Source organism: Melitaea cinxia, chromosome 15 (genome assembly GCF_905220565.1).
Source record: "Melitaea cinxia chromosome 15, ilMelCinx1.1, whole genome shotgun sequence".
Taxonomy (NCBI): Eukaryota; Metazoa; Arthropoda; class Insecta; order Lepidoptera; family Nymphalidae; genus Melitaea; species Melitaea cinxia.
In genome coordinates this window covers 4770288-4797752 of record NC_059408.1, presented here as the reverse complement: position 1 = coordinate 4797752, position 27465 = coordinate 4770288, and the positions used below count along the sequence as shown (strand labels likewise).

The 27465-nt window shown below is 32.3% G+C and overlaps 1 protein-coding gene across 1 annotated transcript in view; it reads left to right on the top strand.

Moving 5' to 3' along the window:
* Positions 1-27465, top strand: part of LOC123660520 (kinesin-like protein unc-104) — a 62767-nt gene that overhangs the window by 11343 nt on the left and 23959 nt on the right. The window contains exons 2-13 of the mRNA XM_045595580.1: positions 10078-10160; positions 15770-15848; positions 16414-16574; positions 16952-17136; positions 18099-18210; positions 19154-19297; positions 20426-20428; positions 23807-23970; positions 24445-24584; positions 24738-24782; positions 26112-26243; positions 26596-26796. Coding sequence (XP_045451536.1) covers positions 10078-10160; positions 15770-15848; positions 16414-16574; positions 16952-17136; positions 18099-18210; positions 19154-19297; positions 20426-20428; positions 23807-23970; positions 24445-24584; positions 24738-24782; positions 26112-26243; positions 26596-26796 — 1449 coding nt within the window. The remainder of the gene's footprint in view (positions 1-10077; positions 10161-15769; positions 15849-16413; positions 16575-16951; positions 17137-18098; positions 18211-19153; positions 19298-20425; positions 20429-23806; positions 23971-24444; positions 24585-24737; positions 24783-26111; positions 26244-26595; positions 26797-27465) is intronic.

The window sequence follows — 27465 nt, the reverse complement described above, 5'->3', positions numbered from 1 at the left end:
ATGTACGCCAAAACATTCACTTATATGTAAAGAATAGTGATTGGCACTAATTCTTTACATATATTTTATTCACGCGTCGCGTCTGTACAAGTAGGTAATATTTAGTGTGTGTTTGTACGCCGCACGCGGCATTGTTTGATTTGCGGCGGCATCCTTTTCATAGAGCCGGCACGTGGCGAGGCGGCGCGGTAGAAAGCAAGGAAACGTACTATAAATAAAGGAATTATTTTAATTCCAGTCATTTCCAATTGAGCTGTGCTTCGAGTCTAACTTAATAATTGTTTTTACTAATTCTCGTTGTTTTCTAAAAACGTATCACGTGTACAATTTAATATGAGTGACGAAGATTCAAATTATTCTAGTCCGAGTAACGAGAGTTTGAGTCACAGATCTAAAAGACCCAAAAGCAAATTTGAGGAGTTTTTCGAAATAATTCATGCATCCCAAACTGCCTTCTGTAAATTGTGCCAACATAAAAAGATTGAAATAAAAATGAAAAACAGAAACACTTCAGGCTTAAGGAAACATCTAATATCTTTCCACAAAAAGGAATCAGAAATATTTCTTCCTGTTAAACCAAAATTAAGTGGAGATATCACAAGCTTTTTAGTAACCGCTGGAAGAAGTGGACAGGTAAGAATATTTTTTTAACAGTTAAAAGAATTTTAACTCTGCGTAGCTATTCATGCGATACTTTCAAAAACGCCATTAACTTACGTAAGTATTTTTGAGTTAGTGGTGTTTTCATCTAGGGGTGCGACATATTAAGTATGTAATTATCGTTTTAAATATTTTTTATAAACACCCATATTTTCATTTAATCGGCCAGTAACAACTAAGTACTTTATTTTGGTAAATTACAGTACAGTGCAACCTTAATATAACAAATATCAATTTAACGATTTTCTCGATTTAACAACAACAAACCTCCTCCTCTTATACGCTCAAACCTAGTATGTTTTAAATAATAACACAAGATTTATTGTTTTGTTTCAGTCGGAAAACAGCAGTGACAACATCACGACAGCTACAGTTGATTGGGTGGTGAAAAAATATCTTCCCTTCTCATTTTTCGATGACGAAGCTACACAAGTATATTTTCGATGTATTTGCCCTAATATGGTGTTTCCTAAAAGGTCTACACTTAGAAGGAAAGTCAAAGAGCGATTTGAAGAGCTCCAATTGAATCTCAAGGAACGACTTCAACAATTATCATCTAAAATGTCTTTTACCATTGATGGGTGGACGTCAATTGCTGGTAGGAGTTACTACGGGGTTACTATTCATTATATAGACAACGAATGGAAGTATCAATCTGTAGTTCTTGATTTTATACCATCACGCGGTCGACATACTGGGGAAGATATTGCAACGATTTTCCATGAATGTTTATTGGAATATGGCATAATTGATAAAATACAAGGTATCACGGTCGACAACGCAACTGCAAATACCAAATTTATGTATGAACTGGGCAAACAGCTGCCGCCACACTTTGATTCAGACAATCAACATTTCCGGTGCTTTGCTCACATTTTAAACCTTGGTGTACAAGATTTATTAAAGACCTTAGCATTACACTGTGAGTCTGACACTAACGCGCAAGATCAGCAGTACGAAGACTATGCAGACGAAACTGAGGATGAGGAAGATGAAGAATCTGCACCAAATATTGCTGACTCGCGTACATCTGTAACAAAGTTACGCAGTATTTCCAGTAAAATAAAAAGAAGTGAGATAGTGAAGAAGAAGTTTCAGTCTGCTTGTGAAGCAACTGGCGTGCCATCAAATCTAAATGCCATTCTTGACTGTCCAACGAGATGGAATTCCACACATGATATGATTGGATTTGGTTTAAAAGTGAGAGCGGGCATTGACATATTGTGCAGTTCTGTCACCGAATTAAATGATTTTCAAATCACAGCTAATGAATGGCAGGTACTCGAAAAATTACATAAATTTCTAATAAACTTTAAACTTTTAAGTACAAAACTTGGTGGAGACAAATATGTTACATTACCGCTAGTCATTGTATCATTCAATCTCTTGCTAGATAAAATTGAATCCATGGTAAAACAGTTAGATGAGAAACCTAATCGATCTGAAGTGGATGAAAGGCTCATTCTAGCTTTCCAAGCAGCTCGAGACAAAATGCTTAAACATTACAAGAAGAGCAACTGGATTTATTGTACTTCTTTAATTTTAGACCCAAGGCATAAGGCTCAGACTTTTGACCTGACAATGTGGGGGAAGCAACTTAAAACAGAAAGTCTGCGCAAGTTCAATGAACTTTATGAAGAATATAAAAGTCTACACTCACTGAACAAATCTCTGGAATTACCAGAAAAAGAAAATAAAGTATGTGATGAAGATGAAGACGTAATAGACTTTGATAAACTCTATGAATGTCCCTCGACGTCATCTGGATCTTGTCTTCAAGGCTTAGTGATAGACGAGTTGGAGGAGTACCTGAGAAAACCAAGAACTGCCAGCTCGGAAGACATTTTAGATTGGTGGAGGACGCATGAGACAGAGTATCCGATTTTATCGAAAATGGCCCGTGATTTTCTCTCAATACCTGCAACTTCAGTACCTGCTGAGAGGTTATTTTCTAAAGCATCATTAGTAATTAGAAAACATAGAAATAGGTTAAGTGATGAGTCAGCCAGATGGTTACTTTGTATTAATTCTTGGTCAAAAAAATTGATATAAAGTATCATAACCTAATGATAAAGCTGTTGATTTGTGTTGTATTTTATTTTTTATTCAAATAAATGATAAATCGTAAAACTCTTTTATTAAATTTCTTATAAGTTGAGGGTTCAATGTCTTTCTAGACAGATAAGTATTGTTCTTTAAAATACAGTCAAGTTATTGTAATTAATTTGTTTTTTTACATGTTTTAGCAAATGTAAGCTTATAAATCATAAATGTTTATTAAGAAACAGTTACTTCCATGGAAAACGACATATAGGTCAGTTGATTTTTCGAATTTCTTATCAAATCTTCAGTTATTTATTAATCTGCTTGATCTTTACTATGGCTATGTTAATTCAAGCTCACAATGTTCCAATTCTAATACGTTTTTCTAAGATTTAAAGTAAACTTTAATAAATAGTAATAGACTAATAGGTAATTGCAAGACTTGCAAGACTCTTGCTGCAAGACCAAGACCAAGACCAAGACTGGGAGCGCAAGACCAAGACCAAGACCAAGACCAGGTGTATTGGCGCAAGACCAAGACCAAGACTGGCAAAGTCTCGTCTTGTTCTTGCATTTGGGCAACACTAGCGGAGACTAAACCATATAACTTGTTTCTACAATACAAAAGCAATTTATATTTTATTTCTACCTAGAACGTGTGTAAAGACCAAATGGTGGACGTAGTGGTTTTCAGTAATGCAACGAACGTGACCGAGTTGTTGGAAAACAGCTTAAAATTTCAACTTGTCGTTATTTATTACCACTTCGATTTTCTATGTAATATGGTTTTATATGGCTAGGCTTTCTGTCATTTGGTAATCGAACTACCCTGAGAGAGGCTATCAAAGATTTTACAATTGTTGTTTTATTTTCACTAGATGAGAAAGTAATTTAAAAAACGTTATGACATTTTGTCTAGCATAAGTTTTGTGAAATAAAAATCGCTATAGAAAAGTAATGGCTTTGGTATGACAAAACGATTTATGGTTACTATACTTATACTTATGATTTATATTTTATTATTATATATTATATTTATACTTATGATTTATATTTTATTATTTATGGTTGTTTTTACTTTTTTTTTTGTTTAATCATGAGAGAGCTTAATTTTACTGGCCGTTCATATTAAGAGAATATTAACAAATTAAAAAAATATATTTTCAAATTGATTACAATTACGCACAAAACCTTAGTACAAATTGTATAGAATCTCACAGTGTATCATATTATTTTATTTTAACAATAAATTTCTATATCGATCTAGTTCGGTTTTGAATGTAAGAAATTTAATTATGTGTATGGATAAATTTACAAAAATAATATCTCAGTACTTTGTTCAGTCACGCGGAAGAAGCCGCAAAAAACAACAAGCCTACTGTGTTTATATACATTGTTATGTAATTATTATATTTCTTAGAATTATATTGTTTTCAAGGTAGTCGTTATTGAGTAGCGATCTGATACTAGGAAAAGTAACAAGAAGGTTAAGGACATATACATAAAATTTAACAGCATTTCCAACGAAGTAAATAAAGTATACTTGAAATGTGTTCTTGGTAAAATTTGCTTTAACTGACAAGGGTGGATATTCACATGGTTTGAGTGTAGGTGCTTGTGTTTCTGGAACTTAGTTGTTCGTAAGCAAAAGTAAAGTATATTTTTTTATATTTTAAATTTTATTTAATCAAGGAATAAAAACGCGGTTTTTTTTTTATAAAACGAGTAATTTTCGTTACGTTATAATTATTGCGATATCATTGAACAAAACGACATACATTGCAGAAATAAAACCAAACTTACTTGACTTTGTCTTGAACATCAAACTTTATTAATTTTAATACCTTATAAATAAAAGCATAATACCTCTGTGCCATTAACAAATATAAATAATCGTAAGCGGTTGGGGTTTTCAATATCTAAACATTAATTATGTAATATGAATACCAGATTTATTAGTTAAAATATGACAGCACCAAAAACACTTTTTAAAAACATTAAAAATAAGAAGACACTGGATCAAATTAGGTTGAAAACGCAACTGTTTGGAACAAAGATTTCTAGAAATCTAGGTCAAACGAGAAGGCTAACACTTTTCAGTGCGCTAGACTTGTAGAAAATTCTAAGAAACGCAAAGGACAATAACCTTTCTTTGACTGGAATAAACGGAAACTAAAAGGCGACTGAATGACATTTTTTCATAAAAAAACATTTTAAAGTTTCAAATGTGTGTAAAAGGCGAAAGATGTAGTTAGTGATCGTTTAGCCAAATAGTCATCATGTCAAATTCATATATTGTATTCTTTTTTTATATTCCTTAATAAACTGTGCAGTGTCACACGCTTTTAGTCACTGCCTAGCTCCCTATGGTCATAGCGAGATGATTTATAACCAAATTCTTAGTAAACTGTCTTTTTAACGTGAACGCTAAAGGTTTAGGGCATAAAATCTGATAGCTAATCGTGAAAGAACACAAAATATGAATTTATAGGGTTTTCAGACTGGTAAATTTAAAATCTATGTTAAATACAATAACTTCATCATTTAAACTTAGAATTGTTTTTACCAAAACCATTAGCAAAATTTCGAACAGACGTGGCACTAATAGTTTTTTTTTAATAAATAGACCAATTTCATATATTACCCATTTTATAAAAAAATTTCATTGAAATAATATTTTTCCGCCATTTTGTAAACATTAGCCTGTTCTCCGTAGCCTCGAATTCAATGTTAGTTGATGAAGGTATTTTCCGGGCTCGATAGCGAGGCTTTGTTGTACATTACCGTTGTCTGCGTTCCGGTTCTCGGCTTTTAAACTAATATCGAATAGAGGAAAAGGGTTGAAAGCTACTATTTATTATGATACGAACGCTGTAAACACAAAACATGTTAGGTATATTTTCATTATATTTTGTGTATTATATTTTTGACTTTCCGAAGTGTTACTAAACTTCCGTTAACGCCGATTTTCTTAGTTACGTTTATAATATCTAAACAAGCTGACTCAAGGAAGCTACCTACCTACTGCAATATTATTTTTTTTTGTAAATAAATCGATTGTTTCAATTTTTATTTTATACGAATCTTCTATCAATAACAAACACACAAAAGGAGTTATCCATTTTTATATATACAGACTAGCTGACCCCGCAAACGTTGTTTTGCCTTATATGTTATTAAATCCCTTAACCCCCGCTCCTTTATAACTCAGGGGTATAAAAAATAGATATTGGCCGATTCTCAGACCTACCCTATATGCAAAGAAAATTTCATACAAATCGGTCAAGCCTTTTCGGAGGAGTATCGTAACTAACATTGTGACACGAGAATTTTATATATTAGATAACATTTTATTTATTTCTATATAACTATACGTTTATAATGAACTTAATTTTAAACTTCGTACATTTTAGATTGCAATCGAAAGGTAATTCGAGGTGAGTTCGCGAAACGAAATAATAAACTGCTGATTTATGTTACATTAATGTTTGAAAGTTAGAAGATGAAATTTCGTTACGACACTGAATATCTGCAGGCTGCATCCTGATGGCTCGTAAAACTCCCGAAGAACGAGTAGTGCTAGAATTTTTTTAATATCCTCCAGACGCTTAAACTGTCTGTAACTACTTTGAAGTAACGAAGACTTTAATGAATCTTTTATTTTATGAATATTGAAGCGATTTTTAATTTGTGCGCTTATAATTTTTGTGTGCTTTTGCGGAAAAGTTTTTATTAATAAAATAGTTTATGCGACCTATACCTAGACGAGCAGTTATGTGAAATATTTCTAGACTTTATGCATAATTAATAATGAGTTTAGCATTTAAGTTCATTAGATATTCCCTTTATATTAACTGTATTCGAAGGATTTTTAACGGGTTTTTTTTATTTCTAATGGTTTCTAAAATTATTATCAAAACGTAAAAAAGGAATAAATTAAATCCGATCCGTTTTCGATATTTCGACACTGTTGTAAGGGCACAGATGTAAGGTAACAGGATTAAAAAAAAATAGGCTTTGATAATTACGAAAAGTTACTAAATGAAATACATATTAATTTTTGTTAATCAAGTAGTGTAAACATAACTATGATTAAATATATCTATCCCGTTTAAATCCATTGATATTGTGTACGTACCTCCTTGCAATGATCCACTTTAATCCACCAAGGTGAGAGCATTTCTACGACATCTGTACGAAGCGGGGATAATATATTTTTAATGTTTAATTATATAATGTGTTAATATATAATCTGTAAATATATAATTAAAACGGTCGACGATTTTGAATTCATATATTGATAAAAATATCGCATATCTTTCTATCCGATGTTTATGTATTTTAAAACGTTCTGAATAAAACAACTTTTTCGGATTTTATCGGACGAAAAAAATTAACAAACGCACAAGTCGTCACTACGATTTTTGAAGGTATGCTTCGATTTATCTGGGATTCTATCATCAGATCCTGGTTTCTTTATCATGGTACCACACTTAGGATATCTCCTTTCCAACAAAAAAAGAATTATCAAAATCTGTTCATAAACGACGAAGTTATCCCCGAACATATATACATATATATATACATATATATATATATATATATATATATATATATATATATATATATATATATATATATATATATATATATATATATATATATATATATATATATATATATTTATATATATATATATATATACATATACACGGTCGAATTGTGTAACCTCCTCCTTCTTTGAAGTCGCTTCAAAACTTAATATGTTCAATCGAAAAAATCTTTCTTAATAAATTTATAACTACCAGTGTACATATACTCGTACATTATTGTTTACATATTTTATTTGACCATGTGATTGACAGATATTTAAATGTGACGTGTGTTAGTCAGATATTTAAGTAAAATTTTACAAGTTAGCCGTCTTGATACCTTAAACTAAACACTTTTTTTTTCATTTATATGATACAAAAAAGAAAACTGTACATGTATCAGAATATCTAGTTAGAAATAAATCCAATAACAGTGCCGTTTCATTTAAGCTTTATAACAGAATGATTAAAAAAAATAACATATCATTTTCTTTGACTCGCTTTAAAAGAAGTTTTATATAAATATTAAACTATACTCTAAAAGTGCAATTTCCGTACTTCACGTACAAAAGACACACAAATGGGATACGACGCTGTCGGTCGATACGTCGCGACGACGCGCCGCGCACCTAAGCCTCGACAAAGAAGCCACGTGAAATAATGTTCAATATTAAAATAATATATACGTGTTGAGTGTTTTAGCAACTATTCTTTTATTTTATAAGCTTTAGATGAAACTGGCCGGCTTATTAATATTTTATAAAAATGAAACCAAGTAAAATGTTTATTGCAAGCGAACCGCAATGTGGCAGCGTAGCAGAATATTTTCTATTTTTTTTCTGTCTAGTAACGTTACGTTTCAATAGCATTTTTGCTGATGAGGCTATTTGATGCATAATAGTATCAAACAGATAAAAGTTTTAAATATATTTTTCTTTTTTCACGATTAAACTTATTTTCATCTGTCAGATGTTTCTGTTCGCTTGCCCTGAAACTAATATTTGTAAAAATACACTCGACCGTAAAGAATAAGAAGAGAGTGCCGAGAATGCCGTTTTTATGCAAGATAATGCCTGCCTGCATACAGCTCAGATAGTGTTTGCCTATTTTCAAGAAATCGGTATAATGAACATAAAGTGGCCAGAACGCAACCTCGACTTAAACCCCATTTTCTAATCAACTCTTATTCTATGTGGTCCAGTTTAGTTCAGGTGGAACAAGCCTTTTTTAACCGACTTCCAAAAAAGGAGGAGGTTCTCAATTCGACTGTATTTTTTTTTTTTTTTTTTTTTTTTTTTTATGTATGTTACATCAGAACTTTTGACTGGGTGGAGCGATTTCGACAAATTTTCTTTTAATCGAAAGGTGGTGTGTGCCAATTGGTCCCATTTAAATTTATTTGAGATCTAACAACTACTTTTCGAGCTATATCTAATAATGCGTTTTTACTTGACGCTTTTTTCGTCGACCTGCGTTGTATTATACCGCATAACTTTCTACTGGATGTACGGATTTTGATAATTCTTTTTTTGTTGGAAAGAAGATATCCCAAGTTTAGTACCATGATAAGGAAACCAGGATCTGATGATGGGATCCCAGAGAAATTGATGGAAATTCTTGAAAATCCGCAATAACTTTTTACTGGGTGTACCGATTTTGATAATTCTTCTTTTGTTGGAAAGAAGATATCTTTATTTTAGTACCATGATAAGAAAACCAGAATCTGATGATGGGATCCCAGAGAAATCGAGGGAACTTCTTGAAAATCCGCAATAACTTTTTACTGGGTGTACTGATTTTAATAATTTTTAATTTAATCGAAAGCTGATGTTTATCATGTGGTCACATATAAATTTTATTGAGATCTGATAACTACTTTTTGAGTAATCTTTGATAACGCGTCGTTACTTGACTATTTTTTCGTCGATCTACGTTGTATTACTCGTCAATGTAATTGAAGTCGGTTTTTTTTTTCGTTTGCGAGCAAACACAATTATTTACTAATAATTTTGTGCAAAATGCACTTCGTAGAACTGGTGAACTTAGAGTGATAGACTGCTTAAAATATTGTTACAGTAAAATAAATTCAGTAATGTTTTTTTAAAGACCCTTACTAAGCTTACTGAACTGAGCTTAATAATAACCTAAGGAAAAGTTTTGGTTCGTGAAAATATTTTTATTTTGATTGATAATTGAGAGTTTAAATCTTAGCAGTCTTGTATTCATCATTACAGCCTATACAGTCCACTGCTGGACATAGGCCTCCACAAGTTTACGTCAAAAATAACGTGAACTCATGTGTTTTGCCCATAGTCACCACGCTGGGCAGGCGGGTTGGTGACCGCAGTACTGGCTTTGTCGCACCAAAGACGCTGCTGCCCGTCTTCGGCCTGTGTATTTCAAAGCCAGCAGTTGGATGGTAATCCCGCCATCGGTCGGCCTCTTAAGTTCCAAGGTGGTTGTGGAACCTTGTTATCCCTTAGTCGCCTCTTACGACACCCACGGGAAGAGAGGGGGTGGCTAAATTCTTTAGTGCCGTAGCCACACAGCCAGTCTTGTATTAAAAACGACAAAATGTAATATATCACATCTATAAAGTAACACATCTGTAAAATACACATACATTATGAAGAATAGTATGGCCTAGTTAAAATTCTCTGTTTTTTGACAAAGAAGGTCTTACTCTGTATTATCTCTGAAGAGACTTTAAAATGAAGTCATTTATGTATGTAGTCTATGTACCTACTCGAGTGTTTATTTATTTATTTTTCATTTGTTACAGTGATCCAGAATCCCAAAGCACCACCCGGCAACAAAGAACCTCCTAAAAGTTTCAATTTTGATTTCTCGTACTGGTCACACAATGTAAGTAAATCTCTTTCTTTATGAAACTATACATTTAAAAAATAATCTAGAACGATCTAGAACAGTCATATAAAAAGTGTAATCAGAAATAGTTTTTATAGCTTTATCTTTTAAAACCTATTATGTAAAATGAATGTTTTAAATGAAATGCGATTAATTACGAAGCCCTATATGAACGAGGAACTCGATATAAAGCAATGTGTCAGTGCACTATGGGCCTGTTTCACCAGTTGCCGTTAAAATAATTTGACATTTAACCGTATCCAACAGATAAAAATTTATAATATATTATTGGAGCTTGCTCCTGGAATCTAGAATCGATTTTCATATAAGGCCTCCGGTATGAAAAAATATGAGTAGTAAAATCTACTTAACGAATGACCTCGTTACGTTTTTGTGCGCAACCTATTATGTGCACCTTTCACTTTTCTTGCGTGAGTATTAAGATTTCATGTAGTCCCATTTAAATTTAATTCAGACCTAACAAGTAATTTTCAAGTTATATCTAATAATGCGTATTTGATTGACAATTTTTTCGTCGATCTACGTTTGTAGTATACCGCATGTGCTTAAGCGTCGTTGTCGTAACGCCATCTATAGTCAGTGATAGATGGCGTTATTTGATTCGTTATATGGTATTAATCTTTTTCTTAGACACACATAAATCAAGAGTGAATAGGCATCTTCTAGGCAAGTGCGCACCACCTTAGGCTGCATCTTCACTTGTAAAATGAATCTAAAAGCTTTAGTTTATTAATTAAGGCAAAATAGGTCTCTAATGTCCTATTCTAACTCCTCTTGTTAAAGTCTATTCGTAACTTATGTGTAGGATAAACTTTATCCACGACCGGTGAACAGGCCCTGCTTATTACTATGTTGTACACTCGCCGTGACAGCCGGAGGCGTACTTGTACTTAGTAACTTTTTGTAGTCCTCGCCACATGACTGAGTGTTCATATACTTGAAAAAGAAAAGAAAAAAAAAACTTAGAAAAAGGACCGGTACGATAAAAATGTTGAGTAAAAAGTTGTTTACCAGAATCACAGATAAATTTTTTGTTTTCTAAATATTGTTTTTATATACACTACACATTATTAAATATCTTAAGATACTATTAAAATGTAATATTATCGTAAGTGTTTTGCCTTCAACTAAAATGTACAGATGAAATTATAAAGGTACTTAAAATTTTATTTGCTACGTTTGCCATAAAAAAGGTACCTACATCTCACAATTCAATTTACCTAGCGGTGACCGGACGAAGACTTCTCAAGGATGTTCTTACCTTTAGTTATTAGCTTTTTTATATAAAGGTTAAAATTTATTATTTATTTAATGATACATAAAAGTAGTCCTTACTCCAAATATAACAAAAAAAATTAATAACCTAATTAAGATAATGTAGGTACATATAATTACACATAATAATAGATACTTTTAATTATTCTACTGTAAATATGATCGATTACAAAGTACTACAACGACATGCGCGATCCCTTACCCTTTATAGATGTACTGGCTTTGCCCCCGCGGTATCACACGGTTTAATTTGAGGAAAGAAATTGCCTATAGCTTCCCTCGGTAAATGGGCTATCCAACACAAAAATAATTTTTCAATTCGAACCAATAGTTCCTGAGATAAGCGCGTTTTATGAAAAAAAAAGCTTGTAAATAATTTTTTTTTCATATTTTTAATATTAGTATAGATTTACAGATTTTGTTATTTTTTCTATGACGTCGTAAAGTGTTGTGTCAATATATGTTGTTCAGCAGCAAGCTACCATTTAATTGTGATTGTATACGATCAAGATTGATACTCTTAAAGCATGGAGTAAAAAAAAGAGATGATTATCATTGTTGTTGATAGACTTTCAGATACAAAAAATAATTTTTGAAAAAGCAAAGCGGCAAATTTTTAGAAAAATACGTCCCGTACCCAATCAGACACTCAAATTTTTAATTAATTTTATAAATTCATTAGCTTCGTGTACTAATACAGGTATACAATTATGTATAACTTTATGAAGGCAGTCGCGTCTGAAGGAAAATCTATTTAATCAAAGTCTAGTTTGTAATTAAATTAGATACAAAGTTTCTCTTTCGAGAGTTTGATTGAAATAATTTAATTTAGTAATCGACTTGTTCTTGATTTCTTTTAACAATATGTATGTACATACAATTAATACTAAAAATATTTACACAATAAATACAAACATAATAAATACAGGTACTAGAAAGTTAAATACGTCTACATACTCTAATAATAATTTATGAATTGATTATAATCATGTATTATTTAAAAAAAATTTTTTTTGAATAGACCTACTAAAGAATAAGAAATTTCCTTTTTTATGTTTTTGGATCTGCGCAGGTAACTTCGTATTTTCTTGCCGTTTCTCCTCTGCAAAATTTAAGAGTAAATTCCATTTGCAGTGCTTTTGAAGCCTGCTGGAACAAAGAGATTTTTGATTTTTGTTAAATTTGATTATATATCAAATCCTACCTAATAAAATATTTATTAATCCGTGATAAAGTAAAACCGTGTTTCGGTGGGTAGCCATATTGTATCGACAATGCGATTAGGGAATTAGATATCTGCGAAAAGTTCGTGTATTAAATAGATATATATGGCTTCTAATCCGGAACGTTTCTTTTATGTAATGAACTGTCAAACGTATTTTACGTAATTTAGGAAAAGGATTATTATTTTGTCATTGATTAGAGATCATGAATGCGTTGGTATAATTTAAGTCACACTAGCTGACCTGGCGAAGTTCATACCAGTTTAGAAATTTATAATGGGAAAAAATCAATGATTAAAAAAATCCGCAAAAATATTGTCTACGAAAAAATACATGTTTGCCAATTTACAATTTCTAAACGCAGGGCGCGTTGACATTTGACAGGTACGAGAAGTTTGTATGAGATAATAAAATTGATGTTTTTACTACTTTTCTTGCATTTTTTTCATATTTTAGCACCTTTTAAACCTCTTTGGACTACTAAAAATATTTCAAAATCAAAATTAGCCAAATCATACACTTATAGTTTATATAGAGAAGGAGTGCAGATGCTAATATTTTTTTAAAATTATGCATAAAAATATATTAAATCAATTAAAAAAAAAAACATTACACACTACCATGTATTTGACACACACACACGCATATTAAGTACACTCTTTTGTTGATTTTCAGTTTGTAGTCGAATTGAAAATTTTAAAAAAAGGTTCTTTATTTTCATATATTTTTTTTTAATTTAAATTTTTAATTATGGTCGAATTTTGACCACTGGGCACTAGTAGTAAATCGGTAAATTTTTATTTGTGTTTAAAATATAACTGATTATTATAAAATAGAACAAACCGAAAGTTTCAAGTTAGACTTCGTAACCATAATACAAATGTGTAAATCAACTAATGGGGTTTGCTGAAATTATTAAAATAATTCGTACAAGAGGGAATCATAAATTCGCCTTCCACTACAGATGTTACGTGGCTAAAAGCGACGAATAAATTTGCATACATATTTTAACTGAACAGACAACATCACTCATTAAAATTACAAATTCGATAGAATTTTCCCAGTTAATTTTTTTTACTGCATTATTGTATCTATTTTGATTATTAAAGTACGTGGTATATAAGAAATAAATAAAACTTTAAATCTATACAAATAAGGCATAAGCTATGCTAAAATCTGTTTGTATATGACTATATTAGCGACCCGCCCCGGCTTCGCACGGTTGTAAAAACTATCAGTGTTCCTCTACTATATTATGTATATGTTATACATATAAACCTCCCTCTGTAATTACTCTATTTACTATAGAAAACTGCGTCAAAATCCATAGCGTAGTTTTAAAGATCTAATAAGCATGCAGACAGCGGGGAGCGACATTGTTTTATACTATGTAATGATTTTTAAATGTTTATTCAGATTGATTTTTGTTACTCAAAATTAAAGAAAAAAGTAACGAATTGCAATTTCTTTTTATGCATAAGAGAATAGGTCTTTAAATTTATATGCTTTTTAACGTAGCAGGTATTTTTATCAATATCCGTCTTAGTTAAAGGTTACCAGGTCAGTTAGTCTAGAATTAAAACGGGTCTTAGAAAAAAAAAAACAGAATAAGTATCTAATACCTGTTATTAAATGAACTGTTTAAATATAAATCGATCTATAAATATAACTGTCAAAGGATCAACAACCATTGTCCATTTCGAAATGAAACCGCAAAACGACAATTTCGCAAACCCTCCCGATCTGTGGCAATCGTTCTAAATTAATTGTCGAAGAGATTGAAGTTGGACGATTTGCGGTTTTGAAACAATTGCATTGCGACCTTAGGACGATTATTCGGTTTCGTCTGTGTTATTGTTATCTATAGGTATTATGTACGTAAGGTTGGTGACATTTATAAATTTGATTGATAATGAAAAGCTCATTTAAAGCGGCATCAATATTTTGTTTGATCTTATATCGTGCAAAATATTTGCAGTCTTTTCAATACAAATCCGTTAATCAATTTATTTCTTTATCGACGTTTTGTAGTCAAAGTCTGTTCTGAATAATAGCAGAAAAAATATTAAAACTAACTTCGCAAATTTTTGCCAGTGTTGTGACCGCTGCGCCAATGTGTTTTTAAAATCTATATAAATAAATAAAATTGGAGTGTCTGTATGTAATATAAAAATAACCGCTTTTTACTAAATGCATATGGATGTATACACAGTACATATACCAAAATAACATTTTTTACAATTTTTGTCCGTCTGTCTGTTTCTCTGTTTGTCTGTTTGTTCCGGCTAATCTCTGAAACGGCTGGACCGATTTTGACGGGACTTTCAATGGCAGATAGCCGATGTAATATGGAGTAACTTAGGCTACTTTTATTTTAGAAATTTATTTATTTTATAACTCTGTGGACTAAACAATAATTTATTTTAATTCCACGCGGACGATTAAGTCGCGGGCAAAGCTAGTCTTACAATATAATTTAATCATATCTTTAATAGATATTGTGAACAACAAAATGATTTTGTGTTCTGAAAATGTAAATGTGTTTATTCGAAAGCAAAAAAAAAGTTGCTTTTTTGTCAATCCAAACGTTGCTGGCGGCGTTTTTAATAATTTAAAAAGGAATCAGTTGAAAATACGAGATTTATTGAAAAAATAAATAAACAAGAGTTCGCCGTCGTTAATGACCTGGGTTCGTGAACCCGAGTCGAGCACTCGACCTGACTCATTGTAATGAACCGCAACGCTTCGCTAAAATGTTTTGTGTTTCTTACTTACATTTATAACTAATTTAGTTATTTTGCAGTTCCCTACAAGTTCTAGTTTTTATAGTTTATAAAACTTTATCGTGTTTCTTATTTACATACATAAGAACCTAATAGTGTTATAACTTAAAGAAATCTTTTTTACTTATGTAGTTACTAATATTAGTTTTAAAGAATTAGGGTTATTATTATTATTTTTATATATATATAATAATCCCTATACACGTAGGTGATATAAAAAGCGTTCGTGTCAAATGTGAATTTACCTTAAAAAAAACTATTTGTTATAAGACTCCTTTCTCATATGTCGATTTGTTTGTTTTAGCCAACTGACCCCCAATTCTCCTCTCAAATCATGGTTTACAAGGACATCGGCGAAGAGATGCTTCAACATGCCTTTGACGGTATTTATTTTTCATTCTTTTAATTGATTATCTTGCTTCTAAAATAATAATTCTAAATAATTCTAAAATAATTCTAAAATAATTCTAAAATAATTCTAAAATAATATAGTTATATTGAGTGTTATACTGCGAATATACGACTGCAATGTACATACACATACATATGTGCATTGGTGTATCACAAGTCATAGTAGATTGACTACGTATATCTTTGTGTCGTATTCGTTAGAAATAATTAGCAAGCTCTATAAAAGTTGGTATGACGTGTCCTAATTAATGCGTCTGAAAAAAAAAAAAGATTCAGACATGCAATGCGTGCGGAGTATAATATTTAAAATGTTATATTGTCTTACTCTGTATATCGCATTTTATTAAGGTTTTTTTTTTGTTTATTACCTTGTGTATTTATTTTCTTATATTTGATATCAAATAACTGGAATATAAATTTTGATGGTTATTATTCATATCTAACTTTACTATGCACCTAAAGCATAATCAAAATTAAGTGTCTATGATTTCGAATGGCCCTACGATAAAGGTTTTAATACTCCTCTTTATTTTTTAGGCTACAATATATGCATATTCGCATACGGACAGACAGGCGCGGGGAAGTCTTACACCATGATGGGGAGAGGGGAAGAGGGTCAAGAGGGCATCATTCCTCAAATATGTAAAGATTTATTTAGACGAATTCGACAAACCACGTCGGAGGATCTGAAATACTCAGTAAGGATATTTTTCACTCAGACTATAAGAACAATCACTAAAAGACAAAGTTGGTTTTTAAGAACACAATAAATTAAATTAGTGAACAAATTTCAAATTTTTGTATACAACTTTGGAATTTGGTGCATTGTTTGTAATTTAATGTAATGCAATTATGTTTGCCATCTCCTTCAATTATTATATCTAGTCACCAGCATAAGTATTATAAATTCAAACAATGTATACGTAAAAAGATTAGTAGGAAACGTAACATGACTATTTTTTGCCTTAGAATTGTTAAAAGTCGGTAAAAGCTGTTAAACTTTCCTAGTTGTCAATATAATAAAATTTGTTTATAATTGGTGCCTAGTAATGTTTGGTAAAATTCTCTGTACTAGGTTGAAGTGTCCTACATGGAAATTTACTGCGAGCGGGTTCGCGATCTTTTGAACCCTAAGAACAAAGGGAATCTTCGTGTCCGTGAGCATCCTGCCCTTGGGCCCTACGTCGAAGATCTCAGCAAACTAGCTGTCATGTCATACCAGGATATATACGACCTAATTGACGAAGGAAACAAGGCTAGGTAAGAGAAATAAATATGTATATTTAAAGCGTTCAGTGGATGAGTAGGTTCATCCTAAAAGGTATAATTTTACCATTGCAATGAAAAAATATAGTTTACTTAAGCAAACTACCATCTAATCACAATTATGTCTGATTAAATACAGAAATAGTCTTGTTTAAAGGTCCCTTGCTTAAAAAAAGGCTTAACAGTTTTCTTTTATAGTTGCCCAACTTAACGTTCTAAATCTTGGAACCTACTAAATATTTTATTGTTTTTAGTTTGTTTATAATTGTTAAACTTAAGACTATTGAACTAATTGGAGTAGTTCTTTTACTTATTTCACTCGCGAATCTAAATAAAATACGGGCTATATAACATTACATCTATGACACTTAGCGACACTTGTCAAGAAAGTTGAAACTATTAGTAATGTCAAAATCACTATTTTAATAACATACCTAAAATCTCGTGGCACTTTAAAGCATTACTTAATTATTTTGAATATCATATCAAAAATTGACCGCTCCAGCGGGATTCGAACCCGCGTCTCCGACTGACCGTGTCTTAATTAATTTGTATGTGTATGAAATTTAATAAGCATGTGTTAATATCACAATCACCTTGACACACTATTGTGACTGTTTAGTTTGTTTTTTAACCGACTTCAAAAAAGGAGGGAGGTTACTCAATTCGACCGTATGCGATATTGATATATTCTGGTGTTAAATAATTTTAATTTGATTGTATACTTTTAAACGGTTATTTATTTATTTATTTATAAGAGTTAACAAAAGTCAGGATTAGTGATCTTTGCATTTACTTATTTAGTGAATCTTGATATGTGTAAGAAAGTATGTCTATGTGTACAAAAATTATTTAACTCTTTTAAGAGAAACTGATACTTTTTCTCTAATAAGTCAGTGACTTATGACATGTGCTATATATTAAATATTTTATTGTATGCATTAATTTTTTTTCAGAACGGTGGCAGCTACGAACATGAATGAGACGTCTTCACGTTCTCACGCTGTGTTCACTATTTTCTTCACACAACAAAGACACGACAAAACCACAAATTTAATGTCGGAAAAGGTGAGTAAATAACCGGTGATTTGATTTTACAAAAATGTTTCAAAACTGTTTATTGACAAAATTGTAAGATCAACTAACCAAAGACATCAAACAGGATTGAAATTCCAAAATTGATTTCACGGAGAGAGACACATTTACTAAAATACTCTGTATTAAATCTCTAAATGTATACTTATTTGTATAAAAAAAAAAAAATGCCTCACACTTAACGGCCCTCAGTAGAAATATCTACTGTGTCTGGGGTTCGGAAACACACAATACACAGACGCCCAGACCATGGCAAACATCCGTATGGCAATACAAATGTTTGGCATGTGCTAGCGATCGAATCCGTGACAGCCAGCACAACAGTGCTAAGACTTATAGCCACCGCGCCAACATCTCGGTATAATCTATATATATATATATATAAAAACTTTGTGTCACGATGTATGTTCCAGATAAACTCCGAAACTACTAAACAAATTTTTATCAAATTTTGTAAGCATGTCTAGTTTGGCCCAGCTTAGGAGATAGGGTAGGTATAGTTTTGATCTCAATTGGACGCGGTAGGTGGCGCTGCTATCGGTATATAAGCAATCAAATTTAGTAGCTGTTTTCCGGGCAGGATAACGTCTGCCGCGAGTATAATATACATCATTTGTGTTAAGTTTTTTTTATACGATTGGGTCAGCAAACAAGCTTACGGTAACCTGATGGTAAGCGAGTACCGCAGTTTATAGACGCTAGCAACACCAGAAGTATCGTAAGTGCGTTGTCGACCCTATCCCCCAATCCCCCAGGCCCCCGCTGACCACCTTACCACAGGAACACAAGACTGCTGGAGTGCAGTGTTATTTAGCTGTAGTCGCCAGGTCAGGCTGCTACAGATTTTGGATAAGATATATCCTGCTGTGCCATACCTCAAAGAAATCAAAGTTTCTGATCCCAATAACATTTTCAGGTGTCCAAAATATCTCTAGTAGATCTGGCCGGGTCTGAAAGAGCGGACTCTACAGGCGCTAAAGGAACAAGGCTGAAAGAAGGCGCTAATATCAACAAATCACTCACAACACTAGGAAAAGTTATTTCTGCTTTAGCTGAAATCGTGAGTATATTAATAATTATTGTTATTGATTGGGCGTAACGTGATAGTTGTGGATAATTTAAATTGAACAATCGGGCATTGAAATTGTCACATTCATCATATTTCATAATTTGAAAATTGTATTGTAGATTAAAAATCAATAGCACACAATAAATAAATGTTATAAAAATTAATTTTTGAGCTTTCTTACATATAATGCAGATCTTTTTTGTGATTTAGGTGCTTAGCTTAATATCTCAGGTTTATGGATAATTTTAAGCAATTGAAAAAAAAATCTATTATTAGGTATTAGAATTAATTTAATTTGGCCCAGCTATTTTTCTTCGATGTTGAATTATTTTTTTTTTCTATTGAATTATAAAGCAATCGGCATATCCAATAATTTGTAACTTCAACGCTGTTAGTAGCCAACATTTGAAGCAACTATTATTACTTTCAAATTTAGTCATTATATCAATGTTAGTACATCAATTAATTTTTCATTACGCATCGTCATGAGCAAATCATAACTAATCTTCTTTTATAATGGGAGAAATTTGATTTAATTTTGGAATACAATATTTTTTTGGTTTACATAAAACCTCTTTGTTACAAAAAGTTAAAAGTGTTTTGGGGTCAAGTATTTTATATTGTTTATGCCCAATTGTACAAATAAATATTTCAGAGATGTATGATGCATTGGTTTGAGTAGGTCATAGTGTGTGGAGATGTGTGGTATGCTAGATTTGTATATAAATATGTAATTGTCTTTGAATGTACTATAAATTATCATAATAGATACTATCAAAAAGTTAAATATTAAAATTTATTTTTGAGGCAAATTAAAAATCCATAGAATGTCAAATTTTATAAGTTTCTGATGAGACTAGTTGTATTCAATATTTTATTCTAATGAATTTTTATTATTTTCTTTTATATTTTTAATGAAATAAATAAAGCATTTAAGTTATTCTCTTAATTATATCGATTCACTAAACTTCTAATAAATTCCAAGTGATCTATAAATAATAGTAATAAATGTATGGCTACATCTTAGACTATGTGTGTGTACGTGTATATATGTATTTACATAGATTTAAACGTATTTTTAACTGTCTTCCTGCATCTTATTTCTACGGACCTATGCAGTCGGTAAGTAACTTGTGGTACTAACACTGCTATGTTTATATGTGCTTGAAATATATATTATTGCATGTAATGTAAATGTAATAAGGTGACTATAATTGGCACGGTTCTTGAACGCTCGGTGAATTACTTTGCGCATCGTTCAGTAATATGATTACCTCGGCCTTGTGTCTCACCTTATACCATCAAAGATACTTAAAATTGGTTTCTGTGGTTGAAGGTCAGCGCTCAAGATTCGTGCCAATAACTTAATTGAGTTTAGCATGTAATGATTACCTATAAAAAGAAATACGTAATCCTTATATATCAAACCATATATGAGTAATTACCATACCTGAGCAACCATATATGAGTATTAGTATTCGTCGAGCGCACGCAAGCCTGCGACTTGGGACACCGAAGATCCACGGGCACCATTGTTGCGCCATTATTCGGAGTCTATCCCGGACTTTGTAGAGAATGAGATTAGTGCAGCGCTCGAGCAGCTTAAAAACGGCAGGGCTCCGGGGGATGACGGAGTTACTACTGAGCTCCTTAAAGCCGCAGGGCGACCGGTCCTAAAAGCCTTGGCAAGACTCTCGTGGTTCGCTGTTCTTTAAGAGATGCGACGAGTCTCTGTTGAAGAATTACACACCGATCTCACTTCTGAGCCACGTCTATAAGCTGTTTTCGAGGGTTGTTACGAATAGTCTCGCCAGAAGACGCGATGAATTCCAACCACCAGAGCAGGCTGGGTTTCGAAATGGCTACAGCACCGTAGACCACATCCATACTGTTCGGCAGATTATTCAAAAGACAGAAGAATATAATCAACCGCTGTGTATGGCGTTTGTGGACTATGAGAAAGCCTCCGACTCTGTCGAGACCTGGGCTGTCCTGGACTCTATGCCGAGATGTCATATCGACTGGTGACATATCGAGATACTGAAATGTATATACGACGCGGCGACGATGACCGATCATGTCCAGGACCAGAGAACAAGACCTATTTCCCTCCGGCTTGGGGTGAGACAGGGAGATGTAATATCACCGAAACTGTTTACCCGTGCGCTGGAGAATGTCTTTAAGACCTTAGATTGGGGGGAACGAGGCATTAACGTCAACGGTGAATTCATCTCTAACCTTCGTTTCGCCAACGATATTGTCATTTTTGCGGAGACGTTGGATGAGTTAGGCCAGATGCTGCCCGGCCTAAACGAGTCCTCCCAGCGTGTCGGTCTCTGTATGAACTTGAACAAAACGAAAGTTATGTTTAACGACCAAGTCATATCGAGACCGGTATCGGTCGATGGTACCCTTCTCGACGTTGTTCAGGATTATATTTACCTAGGCCATACTATCCAACTAAGCCGCAACAAATTCGAGAAGGAGGCCGACAGGAGGATTCGCTTGGGCTGGGACAAACAAGATAAGACAAAAGTCTTCGAGCAATGCGTCCTGTCTGTGTTAACATACGAAGGCGAGACATGGACACTGACGAAGGGACTGGTCCACAAATTTAAAGTCGCGCAACGTGCAATGGAACAGGCTATGCTTGGGGTTTCTCTCAAAAATAGGATTAGAAATAAGACTATCCACGAGAGAACGAAAGTAACCGACATAGCCCACAGAATTAGCAAGGACCGATGGCCGTTGGAGTAGACGGGTCCTGGAGTGGAGACCGTGTCTTAGCAAACGCAGTGTGGGACGTGCTCCGGCCCGTTGGACCGAAGATCTACGTAAGAGTGCCGGTGTAGGCTGGATGAGGATTGCGGAAAACCGGGATGTCTGGCGCGAACTTGGGGAGGCCTATGTCCAGCAGTGGACTGCCATAGGCTGAAGTGATATGAGTAATTGAATATTAATATTGTACTTTGTTTTGGTTATCCTAAATAAATAAATAAGTAGAGATTTATTTTATAGTGTATAAAAATGTCTACATACAAACTACCTTATGAAAAAGGATATCTATGTATTGGTGTTGTATTTTTTTTCACTGTTCTTTTGTGGACAATATTAGATAAATTGGTAAAAACATTAGTCAATAGATTACATTTATTAAATTAATGCTTTTTGCAAGTATGCATCTTATATTATATACATATACAACGTGTTATTAAACAGGCGTCCTTACATTTATCTGGGATATCAAAATTGACATTATAACGCTTCAATAAAAATAATAATAGTAGTTTATGCAACTGTCATATAATGAAGGGTATTAAAACACGAGTGTGAGTTTATGAAACGAGCGCAGCGAGTTTCATAATAGTAACGAGTGTTTTAATACCTGTGTTATATGCAGTTGCATACACTACTTTATCTTCACTAATGCAATTAATCAAACAACAAGAGTAAAAGCTGACAATAGTTTATTTATAATAATTGTTCAAATTTTGGATGGTACAATTTTGAAAGTTAATGTTAATTATTGATCCAGCAGCTGTAGCGGTCGCGGGGCAAGCAGTAGAGCTCGTAGACGGAGTCGGAATAAGTTATTATATTCTTTTTCATATAATTTTCTAGATTTTTCTGGCAAAAGATTGTGAGTTAATTTTGTTGCCAATTCTAGAATATCCGGAGGCGTACAAATATCATCGTCGCTATCCATTTTTAACTTTTAATTTATTAAATTAAATTCACGCGTACGTGTATTGTCACAGTGATTTTGCCGCCATTAAAATCTAATCAATGAGAGCGCAGCTGCGCGCATGCGCGCGATGTTATAATGAGATTTTACGATATCGATGTGGATATTATACCATCATGTGAAATTGCTTAAATTGAGTGTTTTGTTGTCTGCGCTATAACAGTAGTAATTATAAGTCAAGTATTGGAAACATAAGTAGAATGTTACAACATTAGTGAACATTAGTGTTGTTTCAATGACCGAGTTATCTGATTTTTACAGTTAAATCGGTTATTGATAGCCTCTTTACTCATGTCTTCTCATAGTTTTTTTTTTTTTAAATTGTATTTTAAAGTTCCTTAGTAATGATTTGACATTTTTTTCACGTCTAATTTAGGCTATGGAAAGACGCCAGTTTAATAATACGTTGTATAGCAGTTTACATATTAGTTCTGATAAGCAATGCAATACAACTATTGATTTTTTTGTACACAAGAACTTTTGTAATGTTAACTTCATATTACTTTCAAAATTATCTTGCTATGGTCACGGTATGGAAAGTAATTAAAGTTGAAAAGTTTAGGCATTCATTGTTAATAGTATAAAATCTATATAATGTTAATATGTATATGTTTAATTTTTTTTTAGATTTTAAGCTTTCAGAATTTTAAGCTGTCCGTGATTATATAATCACGGCAAATTTTGAGCATTATATTCGTTTAATTACTTTTTACAATCTTTATTCCAACTTTTAACATAATAAAATGATAACTCAGGCGTCAAAAAGCAAGAAGTCAAAGAAGGCGGACTTCATACCGTACCGCGACTCTGTCCTCACTTGGCTACTTCGTGAGAACCTCGGCGGGAACTCCAAGACTGCTATGATAGCGGCCATTTCGCCTGCCGACATCAATTACGATGAAACACTTAGTACATTGAGGTAAATCACATTTTATTTCGTATACGTTTGTCTTATTCTGTTAAAGACGTTATCCTGGTCAATTGCCAATAAAATGTTTTATTTATCCTAATTGTTCATCTCTTAAAAATACTCAGAATATAAAATTGTTGTTCATGTATGTTACGATAGATTTAAATCAAAATTAGAAATTACTTGATTCTACTTGAATCAATCTCTTCAAGAGCACTGTAAAATCGTCACTACTCAAAATAAAGTTGTATTTGCTTTTATTGATTAATTATAGTGAAAAGCGAAACTAATACAGATTCGAAATGTAGATTCTGCAGAGAAGAATCGACAAGAAACTCCGCAGTTACTCTTGAAAAAAATAAAAAATATATATTTAAATAATAAATCTGTTCAATCGTTTTCTATGTGACGTATTTACCATCGTCAAGCAATTCATTATTATTGATTTTTACAGTATATTTAAAAAAAGTATTTTCTTAACAGATACGCAGATCGCGCTAAACAAATCGTATGCAAGGCTGTGGTCAACGAGGATGCCAACGCGAAACTCATTCGCGAACTCAAGGAAGAGATACTCAAACTACGAGAACTACTCAAAGCCGAAGGCATCGACGTCGAAGAAGGTAAGATTTAATCATAGAACTATATAAATAGCCTTAGCCGTCATGTGAGATAATAGTTCGTTATGTGAAAAATATTAGAACGAAGTAAACGCCACAAACGTGTTTATAATTAAAAGATATACTAAACTTGAACTTTTGTTTTCAAACACGAAGGACCAGATGGTAGAGTCGTTTATGAAAAGAAAGAACAGCCTACCAGTAAGTAAAAGCAAAGAGGCTTGCGCATTGCATATGTACACCCCACCTGTACCGCTTTGCCTCCTCGGGGTTGCCAGGATAAAAATATGATATACATTTCACTTTCTACAGTAACACTGGCAACCCAACACCTAAAAAAATAAAATAAAAAAATGCACCCTTATCCAGAGCTTGTGGCGTTGTAGGCGTACTTATTTAGTACATGATTACTATATACTCGTCACTTGTAGGTACATATATATTGGTTCGTTATGTAATATTATAACTGCGCTTCTATTCATATATTGGTGTTGGTTTATATAATAAAAACGTTACGATATTTAGTAAATCTTTCTTTTTCGTAGGAATGTAAGTTATGAATGTTTGACAGTATTCATCTAAAATATGTGTATTTAATTATTATAAAATTATATCTCTGAGTATTTTATTAAGTATATTGTTTAAATTGATATTTCATGTAACACTACTAACAAGATTAAATCTTTGTGTATTTTTCATGTCAATTTAATTTTAATTTTAAAATGCTCAGATTGTGTTCATCGTTCGCGGCTTTACGAAATATTTAACCAAAATATGAGTTAAATAATTATCTAACAACAATTAAAAATAACACGTAAATTAACTTGTAATATTATTTATACATATGTAATAATGTCGCGAACGTAATATACATTTTTATACATGTTTTGCAAACAAAGCTTCATAGCTTCGCATGTTTTTACAATTATTTATGTCCGTTCAACATATTTCCTTCCAGATACAATCGTAGCAAACATCGGTTCAATTTTGATTTCATATTTATAACTTTATATCAATCAGTTGGCTGTCACCTATAACAGACATCAAGTTCCCTATCTAAGGAACATGCGACCGTGTATATTTTAAATATATTTATGTATTAAAGATATTTATTTAATAAAATGCTATCGAATGCTCAAAAGGCTTAGCATGTGACTTAGCTATCATTATATCTACATAAGCAATTAAATCAAAATTGGACCAAATATTTTTGTTAGAACAATACAATGGGTCATTAAATTCACTTGTATTGGTTATGGATAGCACGATGTATTTACCATACAAAACATAAGATCTTACGGTGTTGGTTGCAAATAATCTATATTTATATCTACATATTTAAAAAAAAAAGAATAAAAGTGTACCTCTCGGCGACAAAAAAAAACCCAAAAATTATACTATTTGTTCTGAAAATGTAAGCTTTACTTTATGAGCGAATAAAAAAATAAAGTCCCAAAAAAAAATATACTATTTGTTCTGCAATGGTTCAGGATTGTCTGACTAGAATATATATTTTTTATGGTAAAGCAGGAGAAGAGAATGCGTCGCCGACGCGTAAAAAGAGCGAGTCGGAAGCGTTATCACCAAAGCTATCTCGAGCTGCTACAACCATCGCCGAGGAAGCAGTTGATCAATTACAGGCTTCTGAAAAACTTATCGCTGGTGAGTAAAGGTTATAAAAAACTTCAAAAAGTACAATCAAATTGCAGGATTTCTATCGTCTATGTACAACGAAGAAAACGCCTGTTTTAGTCACAACTATATTTAGTTAGTGTTTTTTACTATATGAAAAAGTTTAAAGCTATAAGTTAAAAAGTTATAAGAGACCATACAGAGATAACTTATATGGCAAAACAATAATAAAAAAATAAAAAGATATAAATAAATACACAGCTTTTGTATTTAAAATGCTATTTAAATTACCTCAGATGATAGTCAATTCAATTATAACGAATTCATGAATTTCCGTGATAAACCTTACTACAAAATAATAATTTAAATTTTAAATAACCAGAACTCAACGAAACGTGGGAAGAAAAGCTTAAACGCACTGAACAAATACGTGTACAACGTGAAGCTGTATTCGCTGAGATGGGTCTCGCGGTCAAAGAGGGCGTAACTGTAGGAGTATACTCGCCCAAGAAAACTCCACACTTGGTCAATTTGAACGAAGATCCCAATCTGTCTGAGTGTCTCCTGTATTACATAAAGGACGGTGAGTTATACATTACATGACATAACTATGTTTATAATGACTAATATTTTAACAGACTTCAAAAAAATGAGGAGTACTCATACATTTTCACTGGTGGCAACGATTTTCAACCATGTTTAAATTTGAGCAAGGCCTGACGAGTACTTTCATGAATTATCCCTAATAATAATGTCTGTTTAATCAACTTAAGTTAATGATATCATATAATTATCAAAACGAACTAAAGATTAAATGACTAAAAACTAACTTAATGATTTTATTATTTTGCTATTTTTGTATTTTTCATATTAAAATATATATATGAAAGGAACCAGAGCTTTGCACTAAAATATTCTTATAAAATGTTGTATTATGGGATATTCCTGATTTGAGTTTCATAAGAAATATTAATATTTGCGATATATATGTAAAAAAAGAGAACTGTGGATGCTTTAACCTCAGTACGCCCTTCAATATCAAATGATACTTGAGTTTAAGTTACAAGATCACATATCAGCTTAGTACGGTTCAATTACAGTGTATTTTGTTCCTTCGACTTAGATCGTCTACTTAAAGAGTATAAAGGAATTTGTTTAACATAGACTTGTTTTTGTGCAAATTTAATTTATTGTGTCGAATGAATTATGTGATTAAATATACAATCGTTTATATTAATCATAAATATTAAGT